Source organism: Oryctolagus cuniculus, chromosome 8 (assembly GCF_964237555.1).
Source record: "Oryctolagus cuniculus chromosome 8, mOryCun1.1, whole genome shotgun sequence".
Taxonomy (NCBI): domain Eukaryota; kingdom Metazoa; phylum Chordata; class Mammalia; order Lagomorpha; family Leporidae; genus Oryctolagus; species Oryctolagus cuniculus.
In genome coordinates, this window is record NC_091439.1 from 103,052,057 (window position 1) to 103,070,685 (window position 18,629).

General features: G+C 38.0%; 1 protein-coding gene across 19 annotated transcripts in view; it reads right to left on the reverse strand.

Annotated features, from left to right (window-relative positions):
• The window catches only part of ADGRL3 (adhesion G protein-coupled receptor L3), an 870,273-nt gene that overhangs the window by 365,443 nt on the left and 486,201 nt on the right, over window positions 1-18,629 (reverse strand). For all 19 annotated transcript variants that reach the window (XM_051819791.2, XM_051819792.2, XM_051819789.2 and 16 more), the window contains one exon: window positions 14,522-14,631. In XM_051819791.2, coding sequence (XP_051675751.2) covers window positions 14,522-14,631 — 110 coding nt within the window. The remainder of the gene's footprint in view (window positions 1-14,521; window positions 14,632-18,629) is intronic.

Consider the following 18,629-nt stretch of genomic DNA (forward strand, 5'->3'; position numbering starts at 1 on the left):
CAAAATGTCCATTTTGTTTCTGTACATTTTTTGTATTCTAAATTAACTGCCACCTATCAGAGAGCATATATGATATTTGTCTTTTTGATTCTGGCTTATTTCAATAAGAAAAATGGTATCCAGTTGCATTACTGAAGACTTTATGAAAATAATTCTATTAAACTGTTACCCAGAAACTATGTTTTTATTTGAGAGACAGACCAAGAGAGAGCTCTCATCTATTGATTCATTCCCTAAATAGCTACAAAAGCTGGGACTAGGCTGGGGCAGGAGCCCAGAGGGAGGAGCTCAATCCAGATCTCCTCCATGGGTGGCAGGGACTCCCAGGGTCTGCACTGGTGGGAAGCTGGGGCCAAAAATCGAACTGAGAAACTCCTGTATGAAACAGAGGACAAGCTGCTCTGGGAAGCTTTTCATTTGTTACATGTCTTACTTACCAGAACGGCCAAAGTTATACTGAGGCAAGTACCTACACTGCTTTTCCATCTGGTTCATCTGGGTGTTTCTAGTCAACTGTGAGATGCTTCACCCTCAGTAGACATCAACGAGGAAGGAAAGTGTCTAGCCTTCCACTAGTTAGGCATATATATATATATATATATAAAGTGTATTTTTATATATTTTACACACACATATATATATAATGTGTATTATTACATATTTTACACACACACACACACACATATACATATATATAATGTGTATTTTTTTAAAGGCCAACATGTCCTTTATAGGTTGGGCTCTATCAGCACTGATCTTTGCTTTTAGAAGCAATGACAAATAGGATTCTTAGTGAACAGTTCCTGCTAGCTTTCAAATTACTGCCTGAGGATAAAGATAAGGTATTTCAGCATTTAACAAATATCACCTGATACCTGCAAGGAGTAGCAACTGACAAGATTGGATCAGGTAATCTAAGTCATCATAAGCTGTAGAATTGTGTAATAGAATCATTAGTAATCACTAACAGTGGCCCGTATTGACAAATGACTGCAGGAGTACGGAGCCCCAAAGACACAGAATAATGTATGTTGCTCACTTTACATTTAACATGCATTCTTAAAAAGAGTGACATATGCCACCTGTTGCAGCACATTAATTCATAATTAATGAGATGCCACCTTGGTATTTGAACCCATTTAATATGTGTATTAGTGAGTGCCAGATAAAGTGGCACTCTTAGAATTCTTTTTTTTTATTAATCATGTGGTTTTTATTCTTTAGTTTGCTAGTGTCACATATCACATTTATTGATTTGCATATGTTGAACTATCCCTGCATACCAGATGTACATTCCACTTGGTCCAGGTAAATTATCTTTATGATCTGTTGTTGGATTTTTTTTTTTTAGCTTTTATTTAATGAATATAAATTTCCAAAGTACAGCTTATACTCTTAGAATTCTTAGATAATGTCCCCAGTGATAATTCCTTGGCTAGGCAGGCAAGTCTTTTAAAGTTAAGCTTCTTGAGTATGGGTGGACTGCTCTTGGAACAGATGGGGATGAGACAGAATATCAAAATATACTATTTACATTAGACTCTAATACAAATAAGTGGCTAGCTTCAATTCTGTCCCTGTTGAGCACTCAGAAGAAATTGGGGGAGGGGGAAACTTACACAAATAAATGCATTTTATCGCCAACAGATTTGAATGCAATCTTCCTTCTAATCTCTTTCTGCTATTCTGAAAAACTTAACATCAAGTAGGTTCTCTGAGAGGTAGGAGGAACACAGAGTAAGTCAAAGAAAACCAGGGTAAAGGACAATGGTCGTGTTCTGCCTTTGGCAGGAATTCAGTCTTTCTCTCCATAATTTCATTAGTATTTTGTTTGCTTTTTAAATTCACACAGCTTTTGGTATCTAGGACGGTACTTCAAACAATTTGTGTAAAAACTGAATTAAGAGATGTTTGTCTTAGTGCATGGATTTTTCAGAATACACATTTCCATGAACTTCTTTTTAAAGACTTCTTGTATGAAGTCTTTGTTACCAACCATTGAACTCATTTCAAGCTGCTCTGAAAGCTGAGACCAGAAAACATTTGCACAGAAATTTAGAAGGCTTCTGAAAAAAGGCAACCCATTAGTGTGTAGTGAACATAAAAGCAAACTGCTCATCCACCTTACCTAAAAATGTTGATTTTCTGGTCCTCTCCAGGCTATTTTGAAATAAATTTCTCAAAAAAGGCCATGCAGCTTGAGATGAACCATATGCACAGAAAGATTGTTCTTTCACAATATTGAGAAAGTTGGACTTTTGATATCTCAATATGCCATCATTAATTGCCTTAATTATAGCCCATAATGAAGGCAAACAGAGCAAAAAAATCAAGTAGTCACTTTAGGACCATTCTGAATTCTGAAATTTCTCTGGAAGAATTTGAATGAAAATGAGGAACTGGATAAAATGCTAGATTTCAAGGAGAATATGTTTTAAACTTTTACATTTCTGAGAGTAACATAACTACTCCTTGCATCCCTAGATGATGGAAAATGATTTTGGAAATTTAAATTTAAAGAAATAGAAAGAAATAGAATAAGGGAAAGGGAACACAACTGGTAATTATCAGTCAATGATGAGCCCTAACTGTATAATCATTGATTATTTCACTTATTCTGGGTCTCAGCTTCTTCACTTGTGAAAAAAAAAACTGAAAAAAAAATGGGCTTAGATTGCTTTATAATTAAATTCCACTATTATTACCTAGACAGAATACATCTAGATTCATATAATAGGGACTCAGCCAATATTTGCTGAATGGAATAAATGAACATGGCTGGGGTCCAACTGCCAACTGAAGACATTTGAGGACACTGACATATCCTTGTGGGGAAAGGAAGCTTATTATAAATGGCAGAAATGCGGATGGAGGTAAAAGGATAAGAAAACCTAACACAGTTGTGACACCCAAAGTCCCTAGCAATGCAAGTGTGGTTCACACAATTACCAGCACAAGCAAGTCTAGTCCAAAGCAGGTGCAGTGTAGGGAATTTACATGGTAAAAGAACCCACAAAAACTGAGTGTGGACTCAGAAAATTTGCTTCATGTATCTGGGTTATCATTCTGCAGTTAAAGACAGATGTCTTATGAGAGCACTGGTTTAAGAGCTACATCAACACAGCAGACATCCTGGTGACCACCTCTGTGTGGTTCAGAGTGGGACTCAATATTCAGTGGTGATCCGGAGTACAGAGAATGAAGGCAGGAATCTGGTCTGTGAAACTATACTAATATTCAAGGAAGTAGAGAATGCTACAGCAACTCTATCATGTAACTCCACAATAGACATATATATATATATTATAAATACACTCTCATACACATATATAAACACACCTACATAACAATCTCTCCTAACTTATTCACTTTAATGAGGTAGTTAATTAAATTTAAATAATTGAATGAAGTGTTTCATAAACCAGTCGGTTCAATGTTTCTAACTTCGTAAAATTAATTATCAGAATAGAGGAAAAATAACAATGCTAATTCATGGCATTTTATTTTACATTCATTTAGGAATATCTATCTTGTTTGGACAATTAATTCCACATATCTCACACAATATGATATCAACTGTAGGTGGGCTTCTCTTATCTGAAATGCTTGGGATCAAAGTTACTTGTATTTATGACTTTTGCAGATTTTGGAATATTTGCATACACACAATGAGATACCTTGGTGGATAGCACCCAACTCCAACCATAAAACTCATTTATATTTCATATAAAAATTATACACATAGCCTAAAGGTAACTATATAGACTGTTTTTGGTGTGCTTGTTGTTTTTTTTTTGTTTTGTTTTGTTTTGTTTTTTTTTTTGGACAGGCAGAGTGGACAGTGAGAGAGAGAGAGACAGAGAGAAAGGTCTTCCTTTGCCGTTGATTCACCCTCCAATGGCCGCCGCGGCCGGCGCACAGTGCTGATCCGAAGGCAGGAGCCAGGTGCTTCTGGTGGTCTCCCATGGGGTGCAGGGCCCAAGCACTTGGGCCATCCTCCACTGCACTCCCTGGGCACAGCAGAGAGCTGGCCTGGAAGAGGGGCAACCGGGACAGAATCCGGCGCCCCGACCGGGACTAGAACCCGGTGTGCCGGCGCCGCTAGGCGGAGGATTAGCCTGTTGAGCCACGGCGCCAGCCTATGTGTGCTGGGTTTTTGAGTGCTACCTGTCACATGAATATGTGAGGCGTACAATTTTTCACTGTCCCCACTGGTACTCAGAAAGTTTCAGATACTGGAGCATTTCACATTTCAGATTTTTGAATTAGGGATGTTCAACCTGTAGAAGATATTTTCCTCAACAACAACTTCGGGAAAAACTTTATCTTCACATGTTTTCACTACTTCCCATCCAATAGGCTGTAGGTTTTGAAAGCAAAACATGATTATCTTGTTCAATTTGAGAACCTTAGGAAAAAAATTCTTTGAATCAAGGATCTACAAATTTATTATTCCAAATAAAGAAAAATGACCATGGTTAAGGTAATCCCTCATATTTTAATTTACACTGACAATACAATTTTACTTCCTATACCAAATATTTTCCCAACTCTAGTAAATTTTTAATACTCAGGCTATCTTGTTTCCTTACTAATTAGCATCTAGTTAGTCATTATGTCATTAATAATAATTACATATTGTTAATCTACTATGAGTCTATTAAATCCTGCCTAGATGTTTATATCATCTGATGTTTGGCTTATCTGATTTAAGTTTACTTTTAGGATCCTGTGGTATACTGATATATTTTCTACAATATACATTTTAAAAGGAATGTCTATTCCATTTCATTGTCTAAGCATATTTTGACTCCCAATAAATCCTAGAGACCTGAAAGAAGCTGCTGTTTCATGACCCATGGCAGTGACAGTACCCCTGGTCCTGGTTTGTAGCAGCCTCCACATCCTGCTCCTTTCTGGGGACCTGCTCTGTCTGACACTGCCCTTCTATCAGGTATCACAATAGGCTGCCCTCTTCTCCACCTCCAGGTCTTCAGAGCTGCATTTTGCTCAGCTTTCAAGGTTCTTCCACGGGCTTTGTGCCCGACTGTCTCACTCTCATTCTCAAGGATGCTCTCTGCACAGCAGCCTCTCATCCACCTTCTGTAAGTCAGCCCCTTCCTGCTTTCCTACCACGGAACCCTTTTTATTTCCTTCCTACATTTTATCATGAACTTTCATTACTTCATGTATTACTCCATGTCTTTATTATTGCCTTAACCACAAGACTGCAGTTGTTATCCACAGCTTGCACAGTGACTGACTGACCCTGAACAGGCACCAATAAACTCCTTGGATAGAATTATGGTTGGTGCAATAACCTACTAGTGCCTTTTCAAAACTTAAGGAAAAAATACACTAACAACTTACAGTGCTTTTACGTCTGTTGGGGACAGATTCTATAGCAACAATTGCAGACAGAAATATCTTCAGAAGCCAGGACACATTTTAAATAACTGAAGTGAAAAAGGTCCAGTACAATGATGGCTGAGAAATACAGCAAATGGAAAAGCACAGGCCCCACTTGGATGCACCAACACCAACTCAACTGCAGTCTATAGCTGTCCCATGGAATGAAGGCCCTGCGTCGCTGTAGACTTCACGTTAAATCTCACTTTTGGGGGGTTTGGAAGGATCTTTCCTCACGCCAACTCTGCTCTCAAGACCATACATGGATCTGATCCTTCCAGATCAGATACCAGCTCCCTGCCAACCCCGTTCCCCTTCCTTGGAACACTGCTCTGTTAATGAATGTCCTGTAGTCTTGATATTCCAGCAGAGATCATTACAGCAATTAGATTAGGGTGGGCATTTGGTCCGTGGTTAAGATACGGGTTAGGATGCCCAAGTCCCATATCAGTGCACTTGGTTGCTTCCTGGCTCCATTCCAGATTGCAGCTTAATGCTAATGAGGACCTTGGGAGGCAATGGTGATGGCTCAAGCCAGCACACTCCTGTCACCTACATGTGAGCTGTAGACTGAGTTTTCATCTCCTGGCCTTGACCATAGCAGGAAACCAATGCAAGAGTCTGAGGTGTGAACCAGTAGATGGGAGCTTGCTTGTTCTCTTGAGTAAATTAAAAAACAAAAAAGTTAAAAGGAAATTAGATTGGGTGGAGATTGGACAGAACATTTTTGGAACTGATTCATCCAGCGTCCTTATCAAACTCTCCATTAGTCCAAATCACTGGAATGTAGATATAAATAGGCAGATAGCAGCTCTCCTCTTTGCATGTTTGTTTGTTTTACCTATTTTTGCTTGCTTCTAGAATTGATATGGCAGTTTCTCAATGATTGCATCCTTTTTCAAAATTTAAGTTGGGGCAAATTGGCTTTTGTATACTTGAAAATCCTCTTTTCTTATTAATACGTCATTTGATTAGAAATCAGAAATGTCTTACTGCCTTCTCCGTGTTACACCACGTAAAGGGCACCAGGTGCCTGAGGAATCACAGCAAGGAAGAACTCATGATTTCTGACTCCCCATCTATAAGTACATCTGTATCTCTTGCATTTTGTACTTATGCAAATATCAAACAGATTTGGTTTTACATTTGCTATGCAGTTTATTACTTTATATTATCACCTCTAGTAAAATAACTGTTTTCCCCTTCTCATGAAAGTTTATTTATTCTTTTTTTAAGTATTATTTTAAATATTTTTTTATTTATTTAATTGAGAGGTAGTGTTACAGACAGTGAGAGGGAGAGACAGAGAGGAAGGTCTTCCTTCTGTTGGTTCACCCCACAAATGGCCGCTACAGCCGGAGCTACACAGATCCACAGCCAGGAGCCAGGAAGTTCTTCCCGGTCTCCCACGTGGGTGCAGGCGCCAAGCACTTGGGCCATCCTCCACTGACTTCCCAGGCCACAGCAGAGAGCTGGAGTGGAAGAGGAGCAACCGGGACTAGAACCCGGAGCCCATATGGGATTCTGGCACTGCAGGCGGAGGATTAGCCAAGTGAGCCAAGGCGCCCGCCCCAAGTTTATTTATTCTTTAGAGCTCAGTTCTGATGGTCACCTCCAGAAAAGTTTTCCTAAATTACCTACCCCATCCCTAGTTAAACAGCCACTTCAGATCAGCGTGCCTTCTCTGTGTGTGGCTAATGTCAAATGCTTACCTGTCTTGCTAAACTAACAACATGGTAACTATGGGACCCTGAGCCCCAGTAGACTGAGCCCTTCAGGGCAGTTTATTTATTTATTTAGCAGAAAAGAAGAGAGGGAAAGGGAAAGGGAAAGAGAAAGACAGAGACAGAGAGAGAGAGAAAGGGAAAGAAGAGAGCGAGAGCGAGAGCGAGAGAGAGAGAATACTCCCACAATATCCAGATGAAAGCCAGCAGCGGAGAGCTCTATCCAGGTGTATCACTTGGGTGATGGAGACCCACGTACTTGCATCATCACTGATGCTTCCCACAGTCAACACTGGAAGGAAGCTGGAATTAAGAGCTGGAGCTGGTACTGGAGTCCAGGACTCAGATATGGGAAGTGGGAGTCCTAACGAGTATCTTAAACACTAGGCCAAATGTCTGGGTCCAGAATTTCTATCTTGGTTTTTGATCTTCAGGGTTTGGCAGAGTGGCTGGCATGCAGCCAACATTCAATAGATGCTGACTGAGGAAATGAATAAAAAACAGAGGTATCCAAGCAAGTGATGTAATCCAATGGAGCATAATTTCCATACATGTATGAATCAACTGGACAATGATAGGGAGAGTTTAGTATTAGGACATCTAAGAAAGTATGAGTATACTCTACCTGCACTGATTTCTACACTGATGGTAGCAGTTTCATTAACCAGCTAAGATATATAAGGAAACATACATAAGGAAAAACTACACATCGATTCCTTTGCAAACACATGGGTTATCTGTTAGATACAAGATAATTAAGAGGAAAGATTATTCGGTAGAGAAAAAGAAACTGTTTGAGAGAGAAGGGATGGGAATAAAGAAATAAATGAATTTTGTTGCTCATGTTGTAAATATCATTCTAAAAAAGGAGAATTTATATAACTGACACGTGCAGTGGGAGTCATACTTAAACAAAAGATGGTCTTTGCCACATGATATGAAGGCACACAGAAGGATATGAAAAGAAATTGGTTGCCAGCAGCATTCCTGAGGAAGACAATCAAAATCAGCAAGCAATTTGAAGAAACTAAAATGTGCATCACATGCATTTTCATAAAAATCTTTTCCCTGAATTAATGAGGTCTTATCTGCACTAGAGTGTTCTGTGTTTCACATTCTAGCACTGGATATAATACCTTTGGAGGAGACATTTGATGAAATTTCTTTTGAAAACAAAAATTGAGAGAGATACGAGATACAGAGAAAGAAAGAAGGGTTGTGGGGGCACTGAATGAGACAGAGGAAAACACAGAAAGAGAGAAAAAAGAAAGTATTCTTATCTTCCGGTTCACTCACTCCTTAGATGCCCTCCAAGGCTGGGGCTGAACCAGAACAAAGCAAGGAGCCAGGAACTTAATACAGGTCTCTCATGTAGGGGGCTGGCCTCATAGAGACCGCATCGGCTGGAGGCAGAAGTCATGATCTGCAGCCTGACCCTGAACCCAGGTATGCTGATACAGAACGAGGACATATTACTTACTAGATCAAATGCCCACAACTACATTTCTTTTTATTTCAATCATTCAATTCAAATGTATTGCATGTGTCCTGTTTATCTAAAACTGGGAAAGGTCCTATGGAATTGTAAATTAAAGTTATCTGGCCTCAGAATCAGCCCTAAAGGCATTCGGATCTGGCTGAAAAGCCCATGAGAGTATTTCAGGCATGGAAAGCCAAGACACTCAGGCAAAAGATCTCTGTGAGTGAGATCCCAGTGGAAAGAACAGGTCATCAAAGAAGCAGGTACCTTTCTCTGAAGGGAGGAGAGAACCTCCACTTTGACTAGGACCTTGTCTAAACAAGATAAGAGTCAGAGAACTCGGAGGGCTTCCATAGCCTTGGAAACTCATGACTGGAGCATAGGGAGATTGCTGATGCCATAGACAGGAGTGTCAATTGGTAAAGTCAACAACAGGAGTCACTGTGCACTTACTCCTCATGTGGGATCTCTGTCCTTAATGTGCTGTGCATTGAGATTTAGTGCTATAACGAGTACTCAAACAATATATTTCACTTTGTGTTTCTGTGTGGGTGCAAACTGTTGAAATCCTTACTTAATGCATACTAAACTGATCCTCTGTAAAAAAAAAAAAAAAAAAGAAATTATCAATTCCCAACTTGACTCTCACTGGGATTAAACATGACAATAGGTCTGCTCTGATTTCATCATCATTTAAAAAAAATCATCTATTATTTTTCACTTTATGTTTCTGTGTGGGAGCAAACTGTTGAAATCCATACTTAATGTATACTAAGCTGATCTTCTGTATATTAAGATAATCGAAAATGAATCTTGATGTGAATGGAAGGGGAGAGGGAGTGGGAGAGGGGAGGGTTGTGGGTGGGAGGGACGGTATGGGGGGGAAGCCATTGTAATCCATAAGTCGTACTTTGGAAATTTATATTCATTAAATAAAAGTTTAAAAAATATATATATTTAATTATATTAAATATTTAAAGACAATTTAATATGTTAAAAGCATATATTTTTCTTATAGTAAAAAAGACAAAGCTAACAATATATAATTATTTGTAAATATTACTTTCCATTAATATTCACTTTTCAAATTTTTCGCATATAACTATTCCAATGATGAATGTGAATAGTGAGAAATTATTGAATGTTATAAAGTGAGATTGATTTATTCAAACACTAATTTTTAGCAGCTCTCCAAATTGTGTACCTTCTTCCCCCTCTTAATTGCTTAAGAAAATCCACCATGAGAGGTTTTTAGACTAAGTAGTATGCACTTTGTATTGCTAAAAGGAAGAAATAATGAACTGAAGACAAAAACTGCATTGTGAGGAAAGACAAGTTCTTTTTGAGTGTAATGTGCATGAAATCGTATGCCTTGGACAAAGACGGCTGGACAGTAGGATACAGAGTTGGGCCTCTGGGCTCAGGAGCACTCTAAGTGGGCGGGCCCTTGCTTTACGTTTTCTCCCCAGCACAAGCCATCCCTGTAACCAGGCTAAATGAAGGCAGTGCACATTGCATTTCAATTCCCAATCAGGTCAGAAGGGATGAGAAGAATTGGAAGATGAAGAACTGTGGTGTTAGTGACAGGTGAGGTTTAACCTCTTGAATACGTGGGTCATCTCCTGGGGAGAAAACACCCACTAAGGAGGAAATTGAAACCTCAAAGAAAACACACAGGCTATAAAAGTCACAGTGGAACTAAGGTGTGACAGGAACAGAGGAAAGTATTGATTCGTCTGTCCCAAGCTTTGTCAGAAACGGATGATCTATGAACCCAAACAGGAAAACACGGGGGTAAGAAGTTAGTACTTAGAGAAGATTAAACATGACTCTAGGAATTCTGGAAAAATTAGCATAAGACACTAAAGGAGGCAGTCTCGTTAAATCATGTGAAGTCACTAATTTTTCTTATCTTCTCACCTTAAAAAGAAAGTCCTACATTTGATCCATTTAGCTGTTCCTTCTAGAACTGTCATCGTTCAATTATGTCCCTATACACAGACTCCTAAAGTCCTGTGCAAAAATTATTGCAAGTTTTCTTAAATATTTCTCTTATGCGATACAATGAACTTCGTTGAATTTTATCTCTATTACCTATATTTCATTATGATTTAAATTTTGTTACTAATTTTTTTAATTTTCTCATGGAAAAAAAATCTCTTCTTAAAATCAATAATACCAGGGCCGGTGCTGTGGCACAGCGGATTAATACCCTGGCCTGCAGTGCCGGCATCCCATATGGGCGCCAGTTCAAGACCCCACTGCTCCACTTCCGATCTAGCTCTCTGCTATGGCCTGGGAAAGCAGCAGAAGATGGCCCAAGTCCTTAGGCCCCTGCACCTGCGTGGGAGACCAGGAAAGGCTCCTGGCTCCTGGCTTCGGATCGGCATAGCTCCGGCCCTTGGGGCCATCTGGGGAGTGAACCAGAGGATGGAAGACCTCTCTCTCTCTCTCTGCCTCTCCTCTCTCTGTGTAACTCTTTCAAATAAATAAATAAATCTTTAAATAAATCAATATTACCATAGGAATGTACACATAGTGTATAAAAAGAAAATATCAATAATATTTCTTCCAAAAATCTAAATTAAGAAATAAACACTGTCACGTGTTACTTAGAGACTGAGGTAAGTTCTGAGAAATGTGTGGCAAGGTGATGTTGTCCTTTAGGGAACATCACAGTGTGTTACTTTACAAACCTACAAGGCACAGCCAGCCTACTACAGGCATAGCCTATTGCTCATAGGGTAAAAATCTTAGAGCCTGCTGTTGTGCTGAGAGCCAAAGGCAACTGCAACACAATGGTATTTGTGAATCTAAACACAGAGAAGGCACAGTAAAAATTCTAGGCAATACAAAATTGTCAGTTCCACTATAATCTAATGTGACCACCATCACTTACACAGTCTGCTGTTTATCAGAAAGTTGTTATACATCACAGTTACACCCCATAGTTTGGGATCTGAAGTCCAAGATGAAAATGGATATTGTACTGTATAACAAACAGGACCTACCATAATTTACTTGTTTAGTGGCTTAATGAGAAAATTTTCAAATATTACTTTCAAATCCTGAATCTGAAGATTGTCCTATACCAATGTAATAATGATGTTTTCTCAAGAATTGTAAAGATACAGGCTTTTCTCTAGTATTGATAGTTAAAAACCTCATTTTAAATTGCAGGTAGTACTTTCAGAGTACAACATAATTTGTGCTATAAAGCTCCATGAATTTCTTGGGAAAACTAAAGTTGGCAATGGTTCAATTGTTTTCTACAAAGGAACAAAACTTGCTTAAAAATCATTCTTAAAGGACCCTCCCACCCCTAAAAAATGTGGACCATTGAAGATTTGCTTTCACACATGCAATTTCTGTACTGATAAAAATTCTAAATGTTACATATTGAACAAAATCAAGTAACATAAAAATATGAAGGGAAATGTCTATGGGGTGATATATAGCTGCAGCTTAACAACAGGTGTAGGAAGAGATTCAAATCTTGGCTCTGCCAGTTTCCAGCTATCATATATTTTCCATGAAGCATTTACTTTGACCTATCAAGCTTCCATTTCTACTTCAGTAAAAATGATACTTACATCAAAGGATCATGTGAGAATTAAATGACAAAATAATGTATGTAAACTTTTAATCCATGCAGCAAATGTCAAAAAATGACAGATACTTTAGTCTTACCATCGTTGGAATAACTGTATTTTATGTTTGAGGTAAATAGCTGAGTGTTGCTCTAAATCATGACCTGTGAATACATCGGGGAAGGACTAAAAGGTGAAATCCAGAGTTTACCCAAGCCAAAGAACCCAATCTTTTTGCTAAGTGATCAGATCTTTTTCTATACCCATGCTCCCTGCTCCCTGGTTGTCTTTCTACAAGATCAATCCACCTGTCCAATGAGTCACTATTGCTTGTGGTTTATACTTTCCTTGAGATTACTTGCTTTTAAAATATTATATTTGCTAAATATATTCCAATTCTGTATACACTTTTAGTTGAAACATGCCAAAAATGATTTAAGCAAACATGATCATACTATATGAAACAAATCAAGCCAGGATATACAGTGGCAAGAAGATACACTTGAGTTTATAATTCTTATTTAATGAAATAGTCAGATTAAGTATTTTCATATAATACAGACAAACTGCTAAGGCAGTCAGCAAACTTTCAGGATTACCAGACACCTCTAAATATAGGATATTAAGGAACAAAATTGCGCATCTCTGAAAATGTATGAGAGAAAGGAAATCTGTGGTAAGCCATAATCCTTTTATGCAAAAGTATATAAGCAAGTTCTTATTTCTATCGAAGTGATTTAAGTAGTTGATATTTCAGAAGGAGTTTGGCAGGGGATTCTGGAGCAGCTATCCTCAAAGAAATTCTGAAGAAATACAGGAAATTGAAGAGACAGCTGTGAAGTTCTTAAATTTTTAAAAAACATAAAATCTACAATCCGATATTTCACTTCGGCTTTCGTGTTTCAATAGGGGAAAATATAAATTGTGAGTTATAGATTTCCTAAAATTGTCTTTAAAAAACAAAACCAACCTTATTTTATATTCTTAAAGAATTTTTTTAGAACAAGATTCTACATATTTCACAATGATCTTATTTATGCAACCCAGGTATAATCATCTCAGTTACAAGATGGTCAATAAATTTGATTTATTTTAAATATCACTAAACACTAAATGATGGTAGCAGCTTTGTATTTCCACAGAAAGGCTTACAGAGTTAATAACAGGGTAAGAACCATAACCACTGAGATTTCAATAAGATCTATACCCTTATGCTTTCTCATAACAAAGACAATCAGCTTATAAAACTTCCCTACATAAACTTTCTCTAAGATTAATCACAGTATAAATAAAGCAAAAAATGGATATGCCTCCTGGTTGCTTTCATTGTTATTCTTATTACATTTCAGTTCATTTCTTGCTGGCCAGATTCGTTTCTGGCCCTGAAGAGTACACAGTCCTAGCTCATGAGCACAGTGCCATTTCTTTCAACAGGCAAGAAGGAGACATGCCTACAATGGCACCTTGGCACAGTACACTTGCTGTTCCCGAGACACCTTGCTGCTTCTGAGACATCAAAGGAAGTCAGAACCTGGGACTTGTTTATGATCCCAGGTGTTTCCTATCTTTGGGATGAGCTGAATATCTAATACAAAAACACAGGACTTGCTGAGTGATTTTCAATAACAAATCCTCTGAATAATTGATAGATAAAATTTTTGGGGGGAGGATAGTGATTCTCCCTTTGGATAGAAATAAACCAGAAAATATTCTATTTTATATTATTTGATTCATTATTCCTGCAGGAAAAACATGCTGTTGGCATATCCCATATCTGACATCAAAGTTGCAAAGACACACTTCTTCAGGCTTTAAAAAAATTGCAATTCACGTTGTACTTTTAGTTCAAGTAAACCTTGACTTCTATTCCCTCCAGATGAATGCATTTCTAATCTACAAAATGTTGACAGTACATGAAGCTTAGACATAACTGCTCCTATCAAATTCAAAATGTATCCGTTTCTATGCAGTTATATACACAAGAGTATTTCATTCCACATTGGCTTGTACCTGGAGGGATGGCTGCAGGATTCGCAAACCACTGCCTCAACCTTTTCCTGAATATTTCACATTCTTGCATTAAGGAAAGAGTGTTAGAAGAGGTATTGAAATATAGCCTGAAAATTCTATGTTGCACGTCCATGGAGATGATATTTCACTCTTTTAGTGGATGGGAAGATCTATGACTCTCAAAACTTAAAATGAACCCATTTTTTCCCTCCATTTAACTTTTGTGTTTACTTCTATGTCTTCACAAAGAATATTTTCGCAGTGCATGCAAAATAAAGCTTAAAAGAAAAGTACAGGGATATACGTACTGTAAGGGACACATTCATACTGCACTTCAAGGTATTTATAGGTTCCTGGGCACGGGTCTGGGAAAACATCAGGACCTGCGACCACTGCACACTGGGTTCTGTTATTGCATCTGGAGTCAGAAGAAAAGACGATAAGAAATAGTAAGTTAACATACAGTTAAGTCATTACCAACATCAATACTACCTTGATTTCAGTTGCTATTACATACATTTAAAAGAGGTTCTGCATGGTATAGAACTTCAGGCTTCTTAAAGAAACACCTACAATATCCTTAAAAAATATATAAAAATCCATCCATTCAGTGTGCTCATCTTACCGAATTTAATAATTTGGTTGAATACAGCATGATTCTTTATTAAAAGTGGACTACTGCCAAGCAGCACAAACTGGTGTATAGGATATAGCCAACGTGAAGACAGATAAGGAGGATTATTTAATAGGAAAGACCCACTCCCATGATAAAAAAAGTATACTAAGGAAGTATAAACTACAGAATTTCATTAAACAGCTACCAAATAATTCACTGATTACGAGGATATTCATTTTAAAAGCAGCTGGAAAGTAGCAGTTGAGGGCAAGTGTTGTGGCATGGTAGGTTAAGCCACCGCCTACAATGCCAAGATCCCATATTGGCACCAGTTCCTATCCCGACTGCTCTACCTTCAATCTAGCTCCCTTCAAATGGCCTGGAATAAGCAGCAGAGGGTGGCCCAAGTATCTGGACCCCTGCTACCTATGTGAGAGACCCTGATGAAAACTCTCAGCTCCTGCTTGGCCCAGCCCTGGCCATTGTGGCCATCTGCGGAGTGAACCAGTGGATAGATCTCTCTCTGTGTCTTCCCTCTCTCTTTTTAACTCTGACTTTCAAATAAATACACAAATCTTTCAAAAATAGTAGTTTAAAAGCTTTTTTGAAGCCTTAAAAATCAGTAAAAGTAAATATTTAAATTTTAAAATACATATTTATGTTCTAGAGGCATAACTACATAAACGAAATTGTTTTTAAGAACAGATTTTCACATTACTGCATTCAGCCCAATAGTAATCTCACAGATAATTCATCACAAATGTCAGTATCCTGTAATTTAGAAAATGACTTTAAATTTCTAAAGAGAATAACCAAATACCACTATTGAAACAGAAATACAAACTTGGTCACTTTTGTGGCAATTGGGCTAAATAGATTTGGATCAATTTATTCATAGAGAAAGTGCACAAAATGAAATTAATTCTTGCTCTTAGAATGACATTCAAGTACACAGTAGCCTTTTTACTGTAAACTTGACTCAGAAACATTCTAGATTGAATAATTTATCCATAAGGACATTTTTTTGGTACAAGATAATGGTTTCATTCTACCCATGATATAGGTACTAAGTGTACTGGATGACACTCTATTCCCTTTTTATACTCTTGTGTATTCATTTCAGTAATATAATTTCAGGGCTAGAATCTTCTATCACTTTCTTAAAGAGACACTTTGTTCTCTGATGAGATCTGAACCTCAGAACACTTGTTAGCAAACTGACAGCACAAGGAGCACTTAGCACAGAACTCATTTTGATTTGGAGTAAAAATGTCGTGTGTTCACCTGAGGCTACTATTTGTCAGCCTTACTGAGGATTTCATTTGGCCCCTAAACGAAAAATGATCAGTGTCTATGTTAAAAAGACACTGTGTTATCAGTGAAGATTAATAAAAGCTGATACTCCATACTTATCAGGCGGTTTAGTATACTAAAACTCTACGTAGATGTAGCATATGACAATCACACAAGAGCTCTCATGTAACTAGAGATGTCCTCACCCAGCTACTATAAATAGGTAGCTTGATACTTCAGCTACTCACACTTTTCTAAAAAAGCAGTATTTCTATATTACAATAAAGTCCACTTGAAGATGATGTCCAAGGTTAAAGGACATGCTTTTAGCAGTTTTTTCATATTATATCTTAAAAAAACAAATTTATAAATCTATCTTGTGCTATTAGAACTACAAGCAGCAATATAAACTCATAAAAGTTGTTTCCACATTTGTTATAAAAAATTAGAAATTGTCAGGAACAAGAACATACTCCAAGTAGAGAAAATGAAAAATGCAAGTATATTCTGTAAAATTAAATTTCTAATCTCCAGTTATCAAACTGTACATATATATATATACTACTGAAAATTCTTTCTCATATATATATATATGTGGATGTAGTCTATATATTCTGATATCTATCTTTACATCTATATATCTTCTATGTAGATTTAATAATATCTTTTATATACCATATATATGTAATATATACCATATAAATAAATATCAGTCTATATAGAGATATATATCAGAGGGAAAATATTTTTCCCTATTGCTTTTATATCTCTATATATTCTATTTGCTATATACATAAACATATACATACCATCTATATAAATTTTCTATACATATTCTCTCTGAAACATACACATCTATCATCTATTTATCTATCGATTTCTGTTGATCCACACTTGTTTTTTTTTCAGATTTTATTTATTTATTTTAAAATCAGAGTTACACAGAGAGAGAAGAGACGCAGAAAGAGAGGTCTTCCATCCGCTAGTTCACTCCCCAGATGGCCGCAATGGCCGGAGCTGCGCCAATCCAAAGCCAGGAGCCAGCAGCTTCTTCTGGGTCTCCCACGTGGGTGCAGGGGCCCAAGGACTTGGGCCATCTTATACTGCTTTCCCAGGCCATAGCAGAGAGCTGGATCAGAAGTGGAACAGCCAGGTCTCGAACCGGCGCCCATATGGGATGTCGGCACTTCAGGCCAGTGCGTTAACCAGCTGCGCCACAGAGCTGGCCCCAATCCACACTTATTTTATTTCCTATTAGCAACCTTTTTAAAATTACTGTAGCACTAATAAAATACATCTAGATGCTATGTCTGGTCTTATACTTTTAAGACACAGATTGATAATTTCCAATCTTTTTTTTGAAAGCCTCCAATAATTAAAAAAACATATATTTGTTTGATACGGAGACAGAGCTAAAGAGAGAAATCTGTCTTCAGGTGGTTCACTCCACAGTGCCCAAAAGCTGGGAACTGAACCCTGGTCTCATATGTGGGTGACAGGGAATCGATCTCTTGAGCCGTCACCTATTGCCTGAGAGGATGTGCGTTAGGAGGAAGCTGGAACAATAGATGGAGCCTGAACTCAAGCCCAAGCACCCCTATATGGGATGTGGGTATCCTAACTGCCACCCTTACTGTTGTGCCATACACATTCCCACCAAACTTTTATTTAGATAATCAATTTTATAGCAGTAGTTATTAGGCAAAAATGGTTATTTTTTAAAAATATGGAAGTATGGCCGGCGCCGCGGCTCACTAGGCTAATCCTCCGCCTTGCGGCACCGGCACGCTGGGTTCTAGTCCCAGTAGGGGCGCCGGATTCTGTCCCAGTTGCCCCTCTTCCAGGCCAGCTCTCTGCTGTGGCCAGGGAGTGCAGTGGAGGATGGCCCAAGTGCTTGGGCCCTGCACCCCATGGGAGACCAGGAGAAGCACCTGGCTCCTGCCATCGGATCAGCGCGGTGCACCGGCCGCAGCGGCCATTGGAGGGTGAACCAACGGCAAAAAGGAAGACCTTTCTCTCTCTCTCTCTCACTGTCCACTCTGCCTGTCCAAAAAAAAAAATAAATAAATAAAAAATAAATGGAAGTACTTGTTACACAGGAAATTATCTGTAATCTAAAAGGATTCAACTGGTTATAAGATTTGATTGATCTATTTTCAACTAACCTTATACATATACAGTTTATACTAAGTAAAGAGTTTAACAATTAGTATGACCAAAAAAAAAAAAAAAAAAAAAAAACACAAAAACCTTCCTCAACAGTCAAGACAAGGGCTTTTCAAAGTCATCGCATCTTAAAGTGTCCATTTCACTTCTACAGATTATCTTTTAGGCGATGTATTTGTTACCACAGATCAGGGAGAACATATGGTATTTGTCCTGTGGGGACTGGCTTATTTCACTAAGTACGATGTTTTCCACTTTCATCCATTTCCTTGCAAATGACAGGATTTCATTTTTTTACTGCTGTGTAGTATTCCATGATATACATATCACATAATTTCTTT